The 17,439-nt window shown below is 36.3% G+C and overlaps 1 protein-coding gene and 1 long non-coding RNA gene across 3 annotated transcripts; one reads left to right on the plus strand and one right to left on the minus strand.

Moving 5' to 3' along the window:
• Window positions 1–7,492: 7,492 nt before the first annotated feature.
• Window positions 7,493–12,199, plus strand: LOC109192575. Of its 2 annotated transcripts, XM_019343270.1 has the most exons (8): window positions 7,493–8,183; window positions 9,706–9,870; window positions 10,035–10,130; window positions 10,223–10,324; window positions 10,428–10,505; window positions 10,742–10,882; window positions 11,005–11,346; window positions 11,839–12,199. In XM_019343270.1, the coding sequence occupies exons 1-8, from the start codon at window positions 7,635–7,637 to the stop codon at window positions 12,121–12,123; spliced, it is 1,758 nt and encodes a 585-aa protein (XP_019198815.1). In that variant the 5' UTR covers window positions 7,493–7,634; the 3' UTR covers window positions 12,124–12,199. The 2 variants fall into 2 exon arrangements, with proteins under 2 accessions (XP_019198815.1, XP_019198816.1); XM_019343271.1 differs by lacking the exon at window positions 10,223–10,324 and having other exon boundaries at window positions 7,494–8,183.
• A 1,730-nt stretch (window positions 12,200–13,929) lies between these two features.
• On the minus strand, window positions 13,930–17,310 carry LOC109192384. The gene is made up of 2 exons (XR_002056091.1): window positions 17,223–17,310; window positions 13,930–13,959 (listed from the first exon to the last, which is right to left on the minus strand). It is a non-coding gene; the product is annotated as an uncharacterized LOC109192384 (long non-coding RNA).
• Window positions 17,311–17,439: the final 129 nt, after the last annotated feature.

Raw genomic sequence — 17,439 nt, forward strand, 5'->3', positions numbered from 1 at the left:
TAGTAAAAAAGTGTGGTCTCAATTTTATAATTATTCAAGTTTTCAATATTTATAAAATCGATCATTTTCCCTTTCCTTTTATTTTTGAGTAACCATCAATTTGTTGATTCACACACACACACATACTTGCACATGAAAATGTAGAATGTGCACTTCAATTTTAGTTGCAAAAATTACAAAATTTTCAATATAACATAAATCTTTTATTTAAGAGTTTGTTCTCATATGAACCCTCCTGTGTATATATATATATTTATAAATGCTTGCACACAAAAATATGGAGTTGTACCGTTGGTTTTTGGTATATATATACACACTCACCACATGGCTATTATGCTATATGCTTACACATTAATGCATTTTATATGATCCTTTTTATTATGTTAATCCTATCATCATATGCTGTAAACCTATGAATAAGCAAAGTAGATCAATGATTACATTATTACATAATTCTGTTTATGATTGTCTAATCATTGTAATTAATGGGAATTTAATGTATGTTATATATCACCAAAATGGTCCAGCTAATTAGATTAAATCTATTCATCTTGACATAATTGTGCATGATATGGTCGATGGTTACTTAGTCCTTTCTTGTTCTATATGTTAATGATGGATGATTTGATTTTTGTATCTTTTTGATATTCTTGTTGCTTAATTTTTGACTAACAAGCTAATTTCTAGATATAGTACAGTTGAAATGACACTAACGACATAATGAAATGAAATTGATTTTCTATAAATATTATCTTGAATTTTAATTTTATGAATGAAATAAGAGTGACGTTATATTATTTCATTTGTAAATTTACATTTTAATATTTGTCGCGTTCCTTATATGGTATTGATGGCTTTTTGCATTGCAGAATTGTATGTATATCTATGAGACCAATATTTTTTTTTAATTACATGGATTACTTTGCTTTAAAAAAAAAATAAAAAAATTGGGGTGTAATTTTTTTTGTTGGGTACATCTGGCGCCCTCCGAGAGAGCGGTTATCTAACCCTAAGATTAGGAGTGTCCTTCATGTCCGCATGAAATTGGGGTGTGATAAGCTAATTTATGAGTAGTCAATGAATATAAAGAATTTTTAATTTTATTATTATGTTAAAATTTAAACATTATGAGGTCAATTTAAGAGAGAAAAACAACATTTTTAATGAAATAATAGACGTTAAGATGTTGCCCAAGGAAAACATGGCAAATTGGCAACAATTTAATTGTTTAGAAAGAATTAATATAATTGAATTGCAATGCATTGAGAATTTTTTTTAAGGCTATTACCATTCTTGCCATACTTCCTCACTTTCAACAGTGGGCTATATTGATATATTATCGCATTTGCAATTCAATATTATTTTCTCTACATTCCAACAATTTCAATTCACTTTCAAAATGTAATATAATAATAATAATAATAATAATAATAATAATAATAATAATAATAATAATAATAATAATAATAATAATAATAACATTTAAAACTATTATAAAATAGGTTAAACATGACTTTCAAATCTAAAAAATCACGAATTTAATTTTAATACAATTTATATTTATTTCGTACACATATAGATAATAATAATAATTTAAAAAAAAAAAAAAAAAAAAAAAAAAAAAAAAAAAAAAAAAAACTAATATCGGAGTCACGGATCTCTATCTATCCCCCATTCAAAATCTAAGGGATGGGTTCAATTTTGAATTGTTTATATGCTTCCTTTTGTGACTAAATTAAACTACTTTCCCCATCTCAGTAGTGTAGTGTAGGGGTTTGTCTCTTTCGAATTTAGGATTTGTGATCTCTCAAAAGTGGTGATGGGAGATCTCATTTCTCGAGGTAACCCCTACCCCCTTACCCAAATTTTTTTTTTTAAAAAAAGTTAATCCCTATTTTAGTTCCTTAATTATTTCTCAATTATCAATATAATTTTTAATTTTTCATCTCAATCAATTTAATTCTCGAATTGTTTAAAATTTTGTTAATTCATAAAGATCAAAATTGTAATTTTTACATTTTTAAAATTTCGTTAATTTGGAGACTGAAATAGTTTTGAATTTCTTATTCAGCTAATAAAGAAATAGATAAAAATAGGTAGTAGGAAAAAGACAAAATGAAGTTAAGGATGAAGCTGAGATGAGTTGATGCAATTCTATGGCCAGGGAAAATGATAGGATGTGGTATGTGCATCTGAGTTTGAAATTCCCCATGTGGTGGTGTGCAACTGATCTGATCATGTTTTCTCATGGCTAGATGCATGAACTTAATACTTCTAGATCTAGCTAGTATCTCAATGCAAAATTTAGTGTCAATTTACTAGGTAGTGTGATGACATCTCTATTATCATTTTTAAATAAATGGTCATAAGATCAAATCTCAATCGGTGACAAAAAATCATAGATGGTCAGGTTCTCGTGCAGCCAGTGTTTCCCCGCAACCATGCAACCACACACAAATTTTTTTTTTATAACAAAGAAGGGGAATACCCATACAATCTACACCTACACTGAGGCTCAAAACCTAGACCTCCAACATAAGGGAGCAACCAGATACCAGTGGACCACAAGCTACTTGGTTCGTGACATTATGTAGACATAAATGTATTATAATGTGTCTGAAAATACACCATTAAGTGTGATGCATTTTTTTTTGTGATTGATATATTTATGCATTTCTAAATACTGTGTGGTACATTTATGTACACCTAATAGTGCATTCTGCATTAACCACATGGGAAGTCTATATATATAATTATAAATAGACAAATAGTTGGGGGCCCTTAGGGTTGGGCCTTTTTGAAGAATAAATAGACAAATAGTGCATATGAAATATCAAAATTAGAAAAACACATTACAATATTAAAGTTATCAACACCACCCCACCAAAAAAAAAAAAAATCAAGAATAAAGAAAGAGTTGTTGGGCGGTTGGCTTTATCCACTGGGTCTGGGGTGTTTGTTTGCCATATTTTTTAGATAAAGATTGAAATTCATATTTGTTATTTAAGAGTGTGTATTAAATTTTATTTTTGTATAATAGTTCATAAATTATATAAATGAGATAAATAATAATACTAAGAAGATTTTATATTACGAATTTATTTGAAAATTGTTTATCATAATTTCAAAATGGACGGCGGTACAAGTAATTATGACACTTTATGATGTGTGAATTGTCCAACCAAACATATTAAACTTAGCCATGGAATTCACAGACATTTCCTTTTCCCTGCTTCCTTTTTTTCTACTTTTGTATGTATCAATCAATAGTTTTCAATTCATTGGTTTTGGTGGGAGAGGATTTAAACTTGAATCCCTCTGTAAAGTAAATTTGTATTTATGACTTCCATCTTACTTGTACCCTGTGAATGCCAACAACATATAACCTAAGAATCCTAAGACTCACAATTTACACCACCACACATGACTACTTCAACATATCACCTTCACTAGGTTGGCGTAGTCTACATCACTTTTTTGGTTCAATGCAAAGATAACAATTGACTATACATACACCTAATTACATGCTCAACATATGTAATTGTTTGAGTACAAATCAACCCCCTAACTTCATGTTAGGGGATCTTATTATCTCAATTGACTAATTGATCAACAAATAGAAATATTGTTAGCACAGACAGCTCAGTTGGTTCTCACGTTGTAGGTAAGGACACAAGATTGGTCTTGAAAGTTATAGTGTGGAAGTTTCACCTAATGTAGTGGGCACCAAACACTTGTCATCCCACCTAATGGGAGCGTAACTTATCATTCTACTATCCTGTCAGGTCAGAGTATAAGAGACCTGGGGACGAAGGAATTTCGTATTTTGTGGACAATTAAACAAATGGATATATTAAATTGGATGGGTATGAGAAAAGTTGCAATGATAATCCCCGTCAATTATTTTATACAAAAGGTTAAACCTCAACTCGGGCGGAGGGTCCTCCACTATCCCGTCCCTCGAGCTTTATAGAAAAAGTAAATTGTGATCAGATGTTCCTTGGTGAGTCATATACTTAGAACTTGAGTATTTACCAAAGATCTAGTAGAATTCGAACCCACCCCCATTTTGTCACTGCCAATGATGTTGAGACTCTCGTACTATACCGCAAGGGACACAAGTGATGATGAACTAGGTGGACCTGGACCGTTAAACGGACAGAGAAAGACCCGGATCACATTGTGGTTTATACCAAAAAAAAAAAAAAAAAAAAAAGGACACAATTATTTTAAACATGTAGGGGGCAAAATGGCAAAATGTTTTAAATAATTTCGAAAATATCATAAGTTGAATTATTTGAATTGTTGACTAGATCGGATTGGACTGTAGATAGATGGAGTGGCTATATAAATAGAGGGGTACATGACCTTTTGCTCCCATGCACACACTTACCTTCATCTCTCTCTCTCTCTCTTTGTCTCTCTCTCTCTCTCTCTGAAATTAAATTATAGAAGCAAAAAAGATGGTGTCTAGGGTGGAAGAAGCAAACAAGACAAGGCAGCAACAAGAAGGAGTGAACACTACTCAAGTACACAACAAGGTACAAGGCATAATATTGAACAAAGGGAGAGGCCACAAGTTCAAGAGGAGCTTCTCTGATCTCCAAGAAGATGGTGCTTCTTCTGCCATCCTCTTGCTTGCTTGCATTGCTTGTGCCCCCACCTCCCCCCACCAACCCACCATCTCCGGTGCCGCCCGCTAGTCCTGTATGTACCGCCTATACATACACTCGATCGTCATTAGAAATTCCTCGAGATACTCTCTCGTCTGAAAGAAATTTCGCTTAATGTGTCATATACGTCAGGCGAAATTTGTCTGGGAAGTATATGTGTAGTCTTGTCTTGGTAGGATGTTGTGTAGAATTTGTTTGAGTGTTGTTTTTTTAAAATTTTGTGGACTTACAAGGCTGAAATGTATGGAAATTAAAATATTTGTCCTTTTCTATTCTATAGAGTACATGGCCCATGTGGTATGTTGGAATATATATGTAAAGGACCATCCAATTAACCAAGTTAGTAACACTTATTGATTTGATAATTATAATAGGACGTTTGGTTGGAATATAAATTATGAGAGAAATGAATTGTAATTCGGTGGGAAAAGAATAGAGTGTAAATAAAGTAGAAATTCAAATTATATTGTTAGGTAGGAAGGGATAGAATTACTGAGAATGAGAATGGAAGAAGTGGTATAAAGATTAAACTGTCCTTATATAATAATAATACTAATAATAATCAATCATAAAAAAGTCTTTTTATTCATTTTTCCCTTTTATTTTTTCATTTAATTGTATTTCATATGGGGGAGGGTATGAATTGCAATTCAACAAATGAGAGAATTCCAATTCGGTGGAATTGCAATTCCCTCCAACTAAACACTGTAATTCGGGTGGCCAACGAATTTTGTTTAATTGAATTGCTGTTACATCCAACCAAACAACACATAAGGTTATAAGTTTGATTTCGAAGAGCACCTTATTTGTTTTCTTAATTAGTTTGAGACTTTGAGTTAGTCAGTTATGGACAATACTGTGTTATCTCCTTTTAGCCCTTTGTTGACTAGAATCACAATGTCTTACCTAATATAGACCCTTTAATATATTGAAGGTTTATTTTTAGTATACAAGGATCTATTTTTTATATATTATCTACAAATAAATCTATAATATATTAAAAATAAATATTTCTTTTTAAAATATTTTGATGGATATATTACAACCGGAGCATATCGACCCGCAGAGGTGGAGTAAGACCCGGGGCCCGACCCGTGGGGCCTCGGCCCATAGGACCTTGGCCTAGGAAGACCTCGGCCGGAGCAGGGTGCCGACCCGGGGGGTCGGCGGAGCGGGGTGCTGACCCGGGGGAGGTCGGCTAAGGAGAGGTCGGCTATCAACAGGCCGACCTGGAACCCCCACTGGACCTCGGCCCATAGGACCTCGTCCCATGGGACCTCGGCGACCCACTGGACCTCGCCCGAAGCAGGGTGCCGACCCGGGGGGTCGGCGGAGTCGGGGTGCCGACCCAGGGGAGGTCGGCCATCAACAGGCCGACCTGGAACCAGTTAAGAGGACGCGGATCTAACCACCCCCACCTTAGGGGGTGGCGGTTAGGGGTGGGGGTTGTATAAAAAACTCCCACCTTGTCTCTTTAGGACATCTAATCATCTTCTTACACACTCTTTACAGGAACAATTGTTGTAATAGCTAATTCTACGGTATTTAATACGATATACGGTCTCCAACGACCTTTACGACATCGTTTCATTTATTTATTTATTATCTATACTGCGTTCTTATCCGAATTTAATAATTTGAGCCACCCTAAATTAATTAAATCCATCATATTTAAAATGAATATTTTATATACTAAAAATAAACATTTATCAATTCTCAACGGACAACCTTAGTGGACAGGGCCGAGTTTGCACATGCCATCGTGTTTGTTATCCATATTGGGCTTCTTGCCAACGTCATGGCCCAACCAATAATTGTCGCATTGCTTCAAATTCTACGTTAATACAACCATGAAGGCAATTTATATCGTGCACAGCGCCGCATTGCATTGTGCGCCCTAATACAAAACGACGTCGTTTCATATAATTGTATAAACAAATACACATAATTGTATAAAAAAATACACATAATTATATAAACAAATACACATAATCACGTCAACTTTCTACCGCGTCTCCCAAAACAACGTTGTTTTGGGAGGCGTAGGGCACACAATGCTACACGTGCCGTGGTGCAGGGTATAACGATTGAATCATGAACGCACCCTTCTTCATATATATTTTTGTCATAATCTTATAAAACTGATAAAGTTACTTCTACCAATAAAAGCTTAATCTAACATGATGACAAATATAAATATAACAATTTTGATGAATCATAATATTGAACTTGGTATGAGAATTGAAAAAAATAAAAAAAAAAATAAAAACGAGTTCGGTCATATTTATAAAAGAAAACGAATTTTGTGAATAATTAACATAAGAAATGACTCATAAATAAGAATCAACTGATCAAATAGACTAAGAAAGACTGAAAGAGTCAAAAAAAAAAAAAAAAAAAAAAATAGACTAAGAAAGTCGGTACAATGGTGGTATGAATAATGTGAGCTTGAAGGGTGATTGTCTGAATCCTACTTGTTAGCGAATGATTTGAGTATTGTATAATTGAATTACAATTCAATTATAATATAATTAGTCTTTAGTTATATTACAATTAGATAAGAAATATATAGGAATTTGTATTCATAATCGAACACACAACATTCTCATTAAGTAACAAAATAAACTCGTAATTATTATATCATATATAAAAAAATAAATCATACTAGAAAAATTTCAGACAATTAGTTCAACTACGAATGTATTTACGGACAAAACGGCAAATGCCTTTCTTTTAAAAAGTTAAAACGACAGTGAATGGCAATTATGAAATTCCTAAACTTAGTTTAGATTAACTTGTCAGATCACTAATTACCTTCAATTTCAAAATTTCCCGACATTTCGATCCCTCCGCCAAACTATCGTCTTCCCTATCAAATTTTCAAACGCTCTTGCACGGCTCTTCACCTACGAACTCTGCTTCGAATTTTAATGCCATTAATGTGTTGAAGGGATCACGCGGATGGCGACATCGGCTTTCAAATCGACGAGCAGAAGAGCGCCGTTCGGCGGCTCCGACGAGGTCTCCGCCGCCGGCTCTTCCTCCTCCTCCTCCTCCTCAGCGAATCGAGCTCACCGCCGATCGAGGAGTCTCAGCCGGTTCTCGCGGAGGCTTCCGTTTGACGAGGAGCCCGCAGCTGCGGCCAGCTACGGCGTTGAAGCTACTCCGAGGAGGAAATTCGTGAATACTGTCAGAGGATCGGAGTTTCCGGAGATCAGCCTCGATGATCTCGCGATAGAGTTGTTCTCCCAGCGGGATGAAGATCGAGGTAGCAGTGACCACGACCGCAGCCGCTCCGCTAGGCGCGGCTCCGAAATTGGTCGCTGGGCAAGTGAAACGGCGTCGTCGCAGAGGCGTGGGAGGTCAGTGTCCAGGCAGAGCTCCAAGACTAGCGGGGATAGAAAGAGTGTCGTTTCTGATCGCTCAAGGGTTAATACTGGACTTCCGGAGAGTAATTCGAGGAGGAGGAGATCGGTTTCAGTTGTTAGATATCAGATTAGCGACTCTGAGGTGAAATTACTTTCTTTCTTCTTCCTAGAATTTGAATTTTGGTCCATGATTGAACTAGCGATATAACTGAAGCTAAAGCATAGAGCTTTTGGGATTAGTCCTGTCACTAAGCTACTGGAGTGTAACCTACTAACCTAAATAGGCAAATGAAACTAAATAGAGAAACTTTCAGTTGATTTAAAAACTGCAAGCTTGCATTGAATAGATTCCTAGATAGATACTCCATATCACTTAATTTAAGAATTAGAGAAAAAGGTTGTGTCTATATCGGGGCGGAATTTTGTTGTGTTTGGCATTTTGTAGTGAACAACTCTGTACTCATATTTAAATTCAATTTGGGCACTCGACCTCATTTGATATTTGCACCTGGAGAGCAGTACTTGGTAATACAGTATTTTGAATTACATAATATTGATATTGTTTTGAATATTTTTGTAAGATCCTGTAAAATACTGTTTGCAGACAGGAAGCTTTGTTCAGTCATTGTGTTTAATTAGTTTGCATCAATAGAATGTTGAAATCTATGCTTATTTCCTTAAAACTGTTTCTTGTTGTTCAAGTGTGTGGTATTTGTGCTAGAATTCACCAATGCTCCCTGAATATTAGAAAATAAAATCATAAAATCTACTAAGTTTTAAACTTTTGATCCCTGCACCCAAAAAAAAAAAAAAAAGAGAATTTAGTTTCCCTCCATTTTTCTTCCAATCCAAAGAGGGGAAAACAATATGTATCTCCCTATTTTCTTTCCTCAAGTTCTAGACATCCAAGCACACTATAAAAGAAAATGATACTGAAGAAATTGGTGGTAGCAAGAATCCTGTGATGCATATATGAAGTTTGGTATTTTGGCTCTAAGAAAAATGGTGCACAGTGAAAGAATCAGAATCCTCTTATTTGGAGCTTGAGAAGCACTGTTCTCTCTGCTTGGTACATTCTGTCAACAAATGGAATCATTCAACAGAGGAGATAAAAATTTTAAGCATTCATGATTATATTTCCTAAAGTTTAGAGGAGGCTAGTGCATTTTAGCATGATATTTGTTTGCACTATTTTAGGTTTTACTTTTATTTTTAATGTCATTGTGCACTTTATTTATGAGGTTCCTGAGGTGCTGAATCTATTCTTTCTTGTGCATTCGCCTACTTTCTTATAATATAGTATTTCATTTGTGTATGCATTTAGAAGAGATACATACGCAAAGGAAAAAATAGCGTTAAAAAAAAAATGAGTATAGTGAATGGGAAAGGTTTGGTCGCTAGGGCCTCCCTCTGGTCCTCTATATATAGGTGACTTCTATGGATGGGAACTAGAATATGGAACTCTGGGAGTTCATTATAGAAAGTGAGGAATGGAAACCAAACTAAAGTTGTTTTGCTATCTATGAAATATTTGGAATTCTTAAATAATTTTGAAATATAAATTCAACCATAAGTTACAGCACATACCTTCCTCCTTAGTCAAAGGAGAGAGTGAGAGACACCTTTTGAGTTTTTGACAAATATATTTATTGATTACATGACAGAGTGATGCAGATCATTCTCGCAAACAAGCAAACCTGATTACTATGAAGAGTCTTGGCAATGGAAAAAATGATATTCCTTCACATAAGGCAACAGCTGCTAACGGTTCAGGACTAAGGAGACCATTAAACCAAAAAGACCTGTTACGTCTACAAGATGGTTACTCTGTAAGAAATGATGAACTGCTTATAAGTTATAATGCAGTACTATGTAACTTCAATTAGTTGACCAATTGAATCCCTTCTAACCGAAAATCCCCATGATAATGTCATTTCTTGGATTTCAATTACCTGCTTTCAAACACTTATCGCCTAGCTTTCTTTCCTTTCAGAGTCACTCTTCTGTTCTAACTGATGATGAAATAAAGGATCATCCTTGTAAAAATGGGAACGAGAAAACAATTCAGGCTGTATATTCCCAGAAAAAGGTTAGGACGTTTTGTTTTTCTGAAAGAAACTATTGCTTTAGCGGGCAGTGGTGTGGTGCTGTGCTTCTGTGACTCATCTCTTTCTTTGACAGGCTGAGCACCCTACTGAAGATGATATAAATAGTGGGTTGTATGCAGCAATGAAGAAAGAACTTAGATATGCTGTTGAAGAAATCAAAACTGAAATTGAACAAGTCTGGTTCAATATATCAGTCAACTAAAAAATATTTTCTGATAACAGTATAATTGCAAGTCATAGGTGTATCTATATATGATAACTTTTTGCAACTTATACAGGGCATTATAAGGAAGAATGGTAATCACTATCCACTGGATTCTTCAGTTAGAAGTAGCTATGCCACAAAGTTGGAAGAGGTTTGTTTCTCCATGTTTACCCTCCTTATTTGTATGTATCTTCCTTCTGGTAGTTGCAATTAGTGCCGTATCTTTTAAATTTATTATTATTAGTTGGTAGCTACATTCTCCAAAATTAGACATACAGTAAAAGTAGCTGTTTGATATTCTATGAGGATGAATAAAATAAACTTGACTGCATTTGGCATCAAGCAATCAGTAACTGAAGATTGATCTTGTTTATGTGAAATTAACAGTCTGAAAAGCGCAAGCAAGATCTTCTTGCTGAAATACTGTTGGAAGATCAAAAGGGTAGGGAGCTTTCTCGGATTGTCAAAGAATTACTTCCTGATACGAACAAGTCCACTGCTGGGATCAAACAATCGCGAACCAGAAAGGTGTGTTTTCGCCTTTAGATTTTAAATTAATTGGCTGTAGATAAACTTGATTGATTCTTGTAATATAGGGTAAACAGTAATCACTTATTTGCTCTAACGCTCTGCTTTCAACACTTCTACAGAAGAGTAATGACCGAGGCAGGATGTCAAAACAACTAACTGTGGAAGCTGAGAAATATTTAGAGGATTTCATTTCAAATGTAGAAGATACAGATATATCTTCCTTTGATGGAGAAAGAAGTGATGGCAGTTCCACTTTAGGAGGGATAATAAAGGCAAGGGATAGCGTGGTTTGTGCAGAAACTGAGAGTTACCATATTCCAGTAGGATCTGATTTTCGTCCTGTTGAAATGGATGGTGTTAAATTGCCCTGGTTAAAGTGGGAAACGAGCAATGATGGGTCAAACAAGACTGAAATAAAGACTCCTCCTAGCCAAAAATCAGTAATCTGGGATGCAAAACAGGTAAATTACAATTACAGTGCTTCTAGCTCCCTCATGTCTCATATGCATATTACACTCCACATCCTTGAACATTGTTTAAATTGAAGCATGTGCTCCATCTCAACTAAAAGCACATTAATAGTTATATGCTCAACACGACGTGGACCACCCATGACCTTTGGCACTCTGATACCAAATTGAAGCATGTGTTCCATCTCAACTAAAAGCCTAAGCTGATAGTTAGATTGCACATTAATAGTTATATGCTCAACAGTTTATAACCTCAACTAATTAGCAGTTAGCTAAATTGGTTCCACACATCCTTCCCTAGAGAAGATGATATGGCCATCGAAAAGTGCTCATTCCACACTGTAATAGTAGTAGTAATAATAATAACAACAATATCTCCATCTTGTTCGTGCCAAACTTATGCTAATCAGAGCATGGCCTAGTTAACCCATAGCTGCATGGAGTAGAGGAAAATAACTACTGTATCGAACTTCCTTTTCTCAGGAGACAGTCTTGGAATACGACCAAAGTTGTTATTCCAACAGCAGTCAGGGGAGCTACAGCCCCGGAATTACAAAGTATCATGAAATGATCAAGCTTCATAGAAGCGGAGGCGAGGAAGACAACAACTGTGACTATGAAGTTTGCCCGAGGTTTGATATGCAGGAGTATCTCAGGCTTCAGCAGAGCGAAGAGCTATTGTTTGAAAGGTATAGAGAAAGAGAGAGAATAAGTTCTGGAGGACTTCTCACTTGTTGTACACATGCTTTTAGTAGTTTAATTTTCTGATTGTTGTGTAATGTTCATGTACACTCCGTTAACAATTTGCTGTTTAATATTTAAGTCATCTGGATTTAGTTGCTCCGATCATGACCCAAAAAGGAGATAAACGAATCTGTTTGGTAACATAGTTAGCTACTTAGCTTATCAGTCAATTTTAGCTTATTTGACCACTATTAATTATTTGACCAATAGGTAACACAGTTAGCTTATCAGTCAATTTTGACTTATTTGACCACTATTAGTTATATGACTTGGTTAAAAATCAATATGAGTGTTTGATTAATTAGCTTTTTGTAACGACTTATTGTTCTAAAAGGCTAAAAATAGTTATTTTTATCAATTTTTAAGAAAGTCATTTTGCATGTAATTAGTTTATAAAATTAGCTAATGTTATCAACGAGTTAAACTCACTAATTCAATTAGCTAACAGCTATTTACCAAACGTTTCGAAAGACCATCCGGATGAGATGAGTTATTGGAGCTTCTTATACGGATGAGGAGTCAGGTTCAGAAGAGTTAAATGATACCCGTCTTGATTGCGCGGGCCGACGCACCAAAAAAAAAAAAACTAAATCCAATCAGATAACAGAAGAGAAATTTATATTAGCGTGAAATATGCATGCATGATGCATGTATAGGTTGGATTTGACTCATTCTCTACTACAAATTGAAGTGTTCTTATCTGTAGGCTACCTATATATTTATCCGTCTAGATCAGATCCCTACCTGTAGAAACTAACTGACCTCATTTTCAATTCTCCTGAATATCCTATAAATACACGTACGATATGATAGATTCAGATCGCTCCACTGCATTATTAAAGTTTTAGTTCTACTCTGATCTGATCTTCTGCAAAAACCCAAATATAATGGAGTGAACACCTGTTTTCTTCTCGGATAATTTTGAGAGATCGATCGAGAGAATAAACTGATTGAGGCATGTTGTTGTTTACAAGGATTGTTGAAAGATCAGACAACAATCCACGTAGGCAACACCATGCCTCGATCTATCTATTCTCTTGAAATTATAAGTATAGGTGTCTCTTTAAATTATTGTACTTTTTAGTTTGAGTTGGTCAGTTATAATGTAATCCCGCCTCATGATCTTTTGTCACCTATAGTCATAAGGTGATGTTTAACAAAAAAAAATGTCTATACTATTGATGAGCATATAACCATTGATGTGCAATTCAACTATTAGTTTGGGCTTTTTAGTTGAGATGGAGCACATGCTTCAATTTATACATGTTCGAATCGCGGTTTTAAATCAGTTTATAGTGGCTACTCACAAGTGATGGTATTCAACTATAAATATGGCAGTTTTACAGATCTGGTTGGCATATGAACAAACAAGTTAGTAAAAGGTCTCATCAAATAACAAAAAGAAATGCAGAATTGAATGTGATATGATGTGTGACTCAAGAACAAGCAGATCAAAAAGGAATATCATCGATCAAATCACAAAATAAAATAAAAGATGTCATGGTTGACGTACCAAGGTTAAGGAATCTCCTCATCAACACACGAGACTTAACTAAGAGGAAAAAAGAACGAAAAAAAAGAAGAATAAAAATAAGTAACTTACGTGCTTAGTTGCAGATACTTATGTTATATATTTACTTATTTTCAAATTTATTTTAGGCACATAATTTGTGTTTATAGACATATATAATTTTCAAATTTAATTTAGGTACATAATTTGTGTTCTTAGGCATAGAATTTCACAACACAGACACATAAATTATAGAAAAAATAGCACTTTTTCTTATACTTATATACTTTTTTCTCCTGAATTATTCAAATGGCTGTTTCTCCCCTGAAATGTTAAATGGATATATTTACCTTTTTTTTTTAATCATATGGAGGGGGGACCCCGGGTAGCTCAGCTATTTTCACTGCAACCAGTTGGCACGGATGCTATTTCCTTCAACGACCTTCTCAATACCCGCAGGGCATCTTTCGAGCTCTTTCCAGTCTGCTTCCATCATCACTCCCAGGAGGGCAACAGAATCTGCGGTCTCGTTCTGTTCACGAACAATACTGAGAATTGATACTTTCCAGTTCCTCTTCAGCCAATCACGAATTTCATCAATGTAGACACAAATTGGTCCTCTCAGATCGGCATTGCTTGTTATCCAGTACTACTCTTTTGGCATCAGATTGTATTTCGACATCCCTGACACCAGCTTTCCATGCCCATGAGAGACCTTTTGAGATGACCTCCGCTTCAATAACCGTGGCGTTCGCATGTTTGGATTTACCACAAAAGCCTCGGGGGTCTTTGAGTGTTGTTGGTTTGACATGCACTCGCATCTACGTTCAAGGTCCATTCGTGACCTTCAGACGGTTTCCAAATGGTAGTTCGGCTTCCTGACTTATTTGGGGCCCTTGCTCTGCATGAAGTCTCTCGACTCTCTTGAAGGCTCTTTGAATCTCATTCTCTGCTTCCTGTTGATATCAAGCTCCTCACCTTTAAAAACACCATTATTTCTCCATATCCATCCAGATCCACCAAATAGTTGTTGCAAAGAGCGTTGATCTGCTTGTTCCTTCCATCTTCTTCAATTCCTGCTCTGGCGAGTGTTCGCGGTTATCCATTCGTTGAGGCTTTGATGGTGTGCGTTCCAGCTCCCATACATCTCTAGCTTTGGGGCATTGTCTGAAAATATGGAGAGCGGTCTCCTCTTGATCTGGACAGAAGGAGCAGCTCTCCGCTTTCTCTTTGCGTTCCCCATAACTTTTTCATGAAGGATTATCCACAAGAGAGTTCTCATCTTCGCCGCCGGCGCTTCTATCCTCCAAATGTTGTTCCAAACTACTTCCTGCGCATCCGAGACATATCCATGAATCACGTTACTTCCGGTGTCCACACTGCCTCGTCGTTTCCTTGTCCTATACCTAGCTCCAGAAGAGCAATCTGTTGCTTGATGTCATCAGGGAGGGCTGAAAGTTTATCCCATCTCCATCCTTCATTTTCACTCCAGAAGTCCGACACCCAACTAGCTTCATCGTTCCATAAAAGCCAGGTTAACATCTTTTGACGCCCTAAGGCCGAGTCCGCCCATATTCTTTGGCTTAATGACATTGTCCCATTTAACAAGGCTACATTTGCGTTTTTCCGAAGTGCCACCCCAGATAAATCTCCTCACTTTTTTGTCGACTGGGAGGAAAGTGGATTGCATGCAATAATAAGGCACAGCTTGGAGGACTGATTGGGCCATAATATGTCTTCCCGCGAAGGTAAGGTACTTGGCCTTCCACCCATCAAGTCTCGCATCTATTCTGTCTAAAATGGGACTGAAAGGGTTATTTGTTACCCTCCCATGGATAGCGACCTAAATCGGCCGTCATTGGTATCCCCGCCGTTTCAACGATCTTGTTCCTTACATGTGTTGTCACGTTCTTGGAGAAGAAGATTTGGGATTTACTAAGGCTAACTTTTTGACCCGAGGCGTTATTGAATTTCTCGAGACAATTTTTTATGGTATTAATTTGGCTCTCCGAGGCTTCTGCAAACAAAACTAGATCGTCAGCAAAAAATAAATGTGAAAGGGTAGGACCATACCTGTTGACCTTTATGCCTTTCCAATTATTCTTTTGGACTTGTTCCTTTATGAGATGACTTAAACGTTCCATGCATAAGACGAAGAGATATGGAGACATAGCATCCCCTTGTCTAATGCCTCGACTAGGTATGATCCAATCCAATTGTTCTCCATTCCACAGGAGTCCAAGTTTAGCCGTTTCCACACATTCCATAATATTCTGACCCATTTGTCATTTAAGCCCACCCTTTGGAGCGTGTCTCGAATGAAACTCCAATCAAGTCTGTCATAAGCTTTTTCCATGTCCACTTTCAAGATCATGTAGCCTTTTGTGCCCTGTTTAGTTCTCAACGAGTGGAGGACTTCCTGATAAACTAGAATATTATCAATAATTTGTCTACCAGGAACAAAACTACTCTGCTCCTTACCAACAACCTCTTTAAGAATAGGTTTCAAACGGTTGGTCATAGCCTTTGTTATGACTTTGTAGATGACATTACAAAGGCTAATAGGACGAAATTGATTTGCTTTAACTGAGCTGTCAACTTTGGGGATTAAAGAAATTAGGGTGTCGTTCATCCCATCTTCCAGAATCCCATGATCATAGAACTTTCTTGCTTGCAGGAAGACCGATTTGCCAACAACTTCCCATGCCTTCTGATAGAAGCACGCATGAAAGTCGTCGGGTCCTGGAGCCTTTAGGGGACTCATCTCAAAAAGAGCTGCTTTGACTTCATCAATTGTTAAGTCCTTGTTGAAAGAATTCCAAGTTATATTCGGAATAGGGGGGAAAGCATCGTCAATTATGGGGCTGCTGACCTGGTCCCTATCCTTTGTGAAAATGGTTTCAAAGTAGGCTTTAATAATCAATTCCTCCTGGCCCTTATTACTTGCGGGGATCCCTTCATCATTTTGAAGGTGGTAACAATTTCTTCTGACTTTTTTGGTCATTGTGGCTTGCTGGAACCAAAGGATTTCCTCTTGATGCAAAACATCCTCTAGATTATTGCAGGGGACTTCAATGCCATTCTCAAGAATGATGAAGCTTCAAACCAAGACAGAAGTGGAAACCACAGGAATGGCGACTTCAGAAACTGGGTTTTCAATGAAGGTCTTGTGGATCTAGGCTATACGGGCCAGGTTTTTACATGGAAACGAGGAAATGATCAAACCACCTTCAATGGTGCTAGGCTTGACCGAGCGTTGTGCTCTCTGGAGTGGCTGGATGCTTTTCATAATACCAAGATTACACACTTACCTGCAAATAATTCGGACCACTGTCCCGTCAAAATTAATATAGATGAAGGTCAAAGGACTAACAAATCTTCTTTTCGTTTTCAAGGTGCATGGACCAATCATGCATGCTTTCTTGATGTTATTAAAACGGCTTGGAATGACACTACAGATGTTTGGAGCAACAGAGGAAACATGGCCTCAAAGCTTAAAGATTGGAATAGATCGCTCTTTGGTAACATCCATTCCCGTAAAAGGAACTTGGAAAAACGGCTCGAAGGGATTCAAAAAAGGTTAGATCAGAATCACGATAGGGGTCTAATTTACCTTTAAAATAAATATTTCATTTATTTTTCTTCTCCAACAATTTATGACAACGATTTGGTTCAAATCTAATAGACACTATAGCAACCAAACCGAATTATTCTAATTATAATTTAGAATCGAAACCCGAATTATTCTAATTACAATATAGAAATTCTAATTACAATTTAGAATCGAAATCCGATATTTAGAGTTTATTAAATTCGTGAATCGAAACGAC

Source organism: Ipomoea nil, unplaced genomic scaffold (assembly GCF_001879475.1).
Source record: "Ipomoea nil cultivar Tokyo-kokei standard unplaced genomic scaffold, Asagao_1.1 scaffold1770, whole genome shotgun sequence".
NCBI classification, from domain to species: Eukaryota; Viridiplantae; Streptophyta; class Magnoliopsida; order Solanales; family Convolvulaceae; genus Ipomoea; species Ipomoea nil.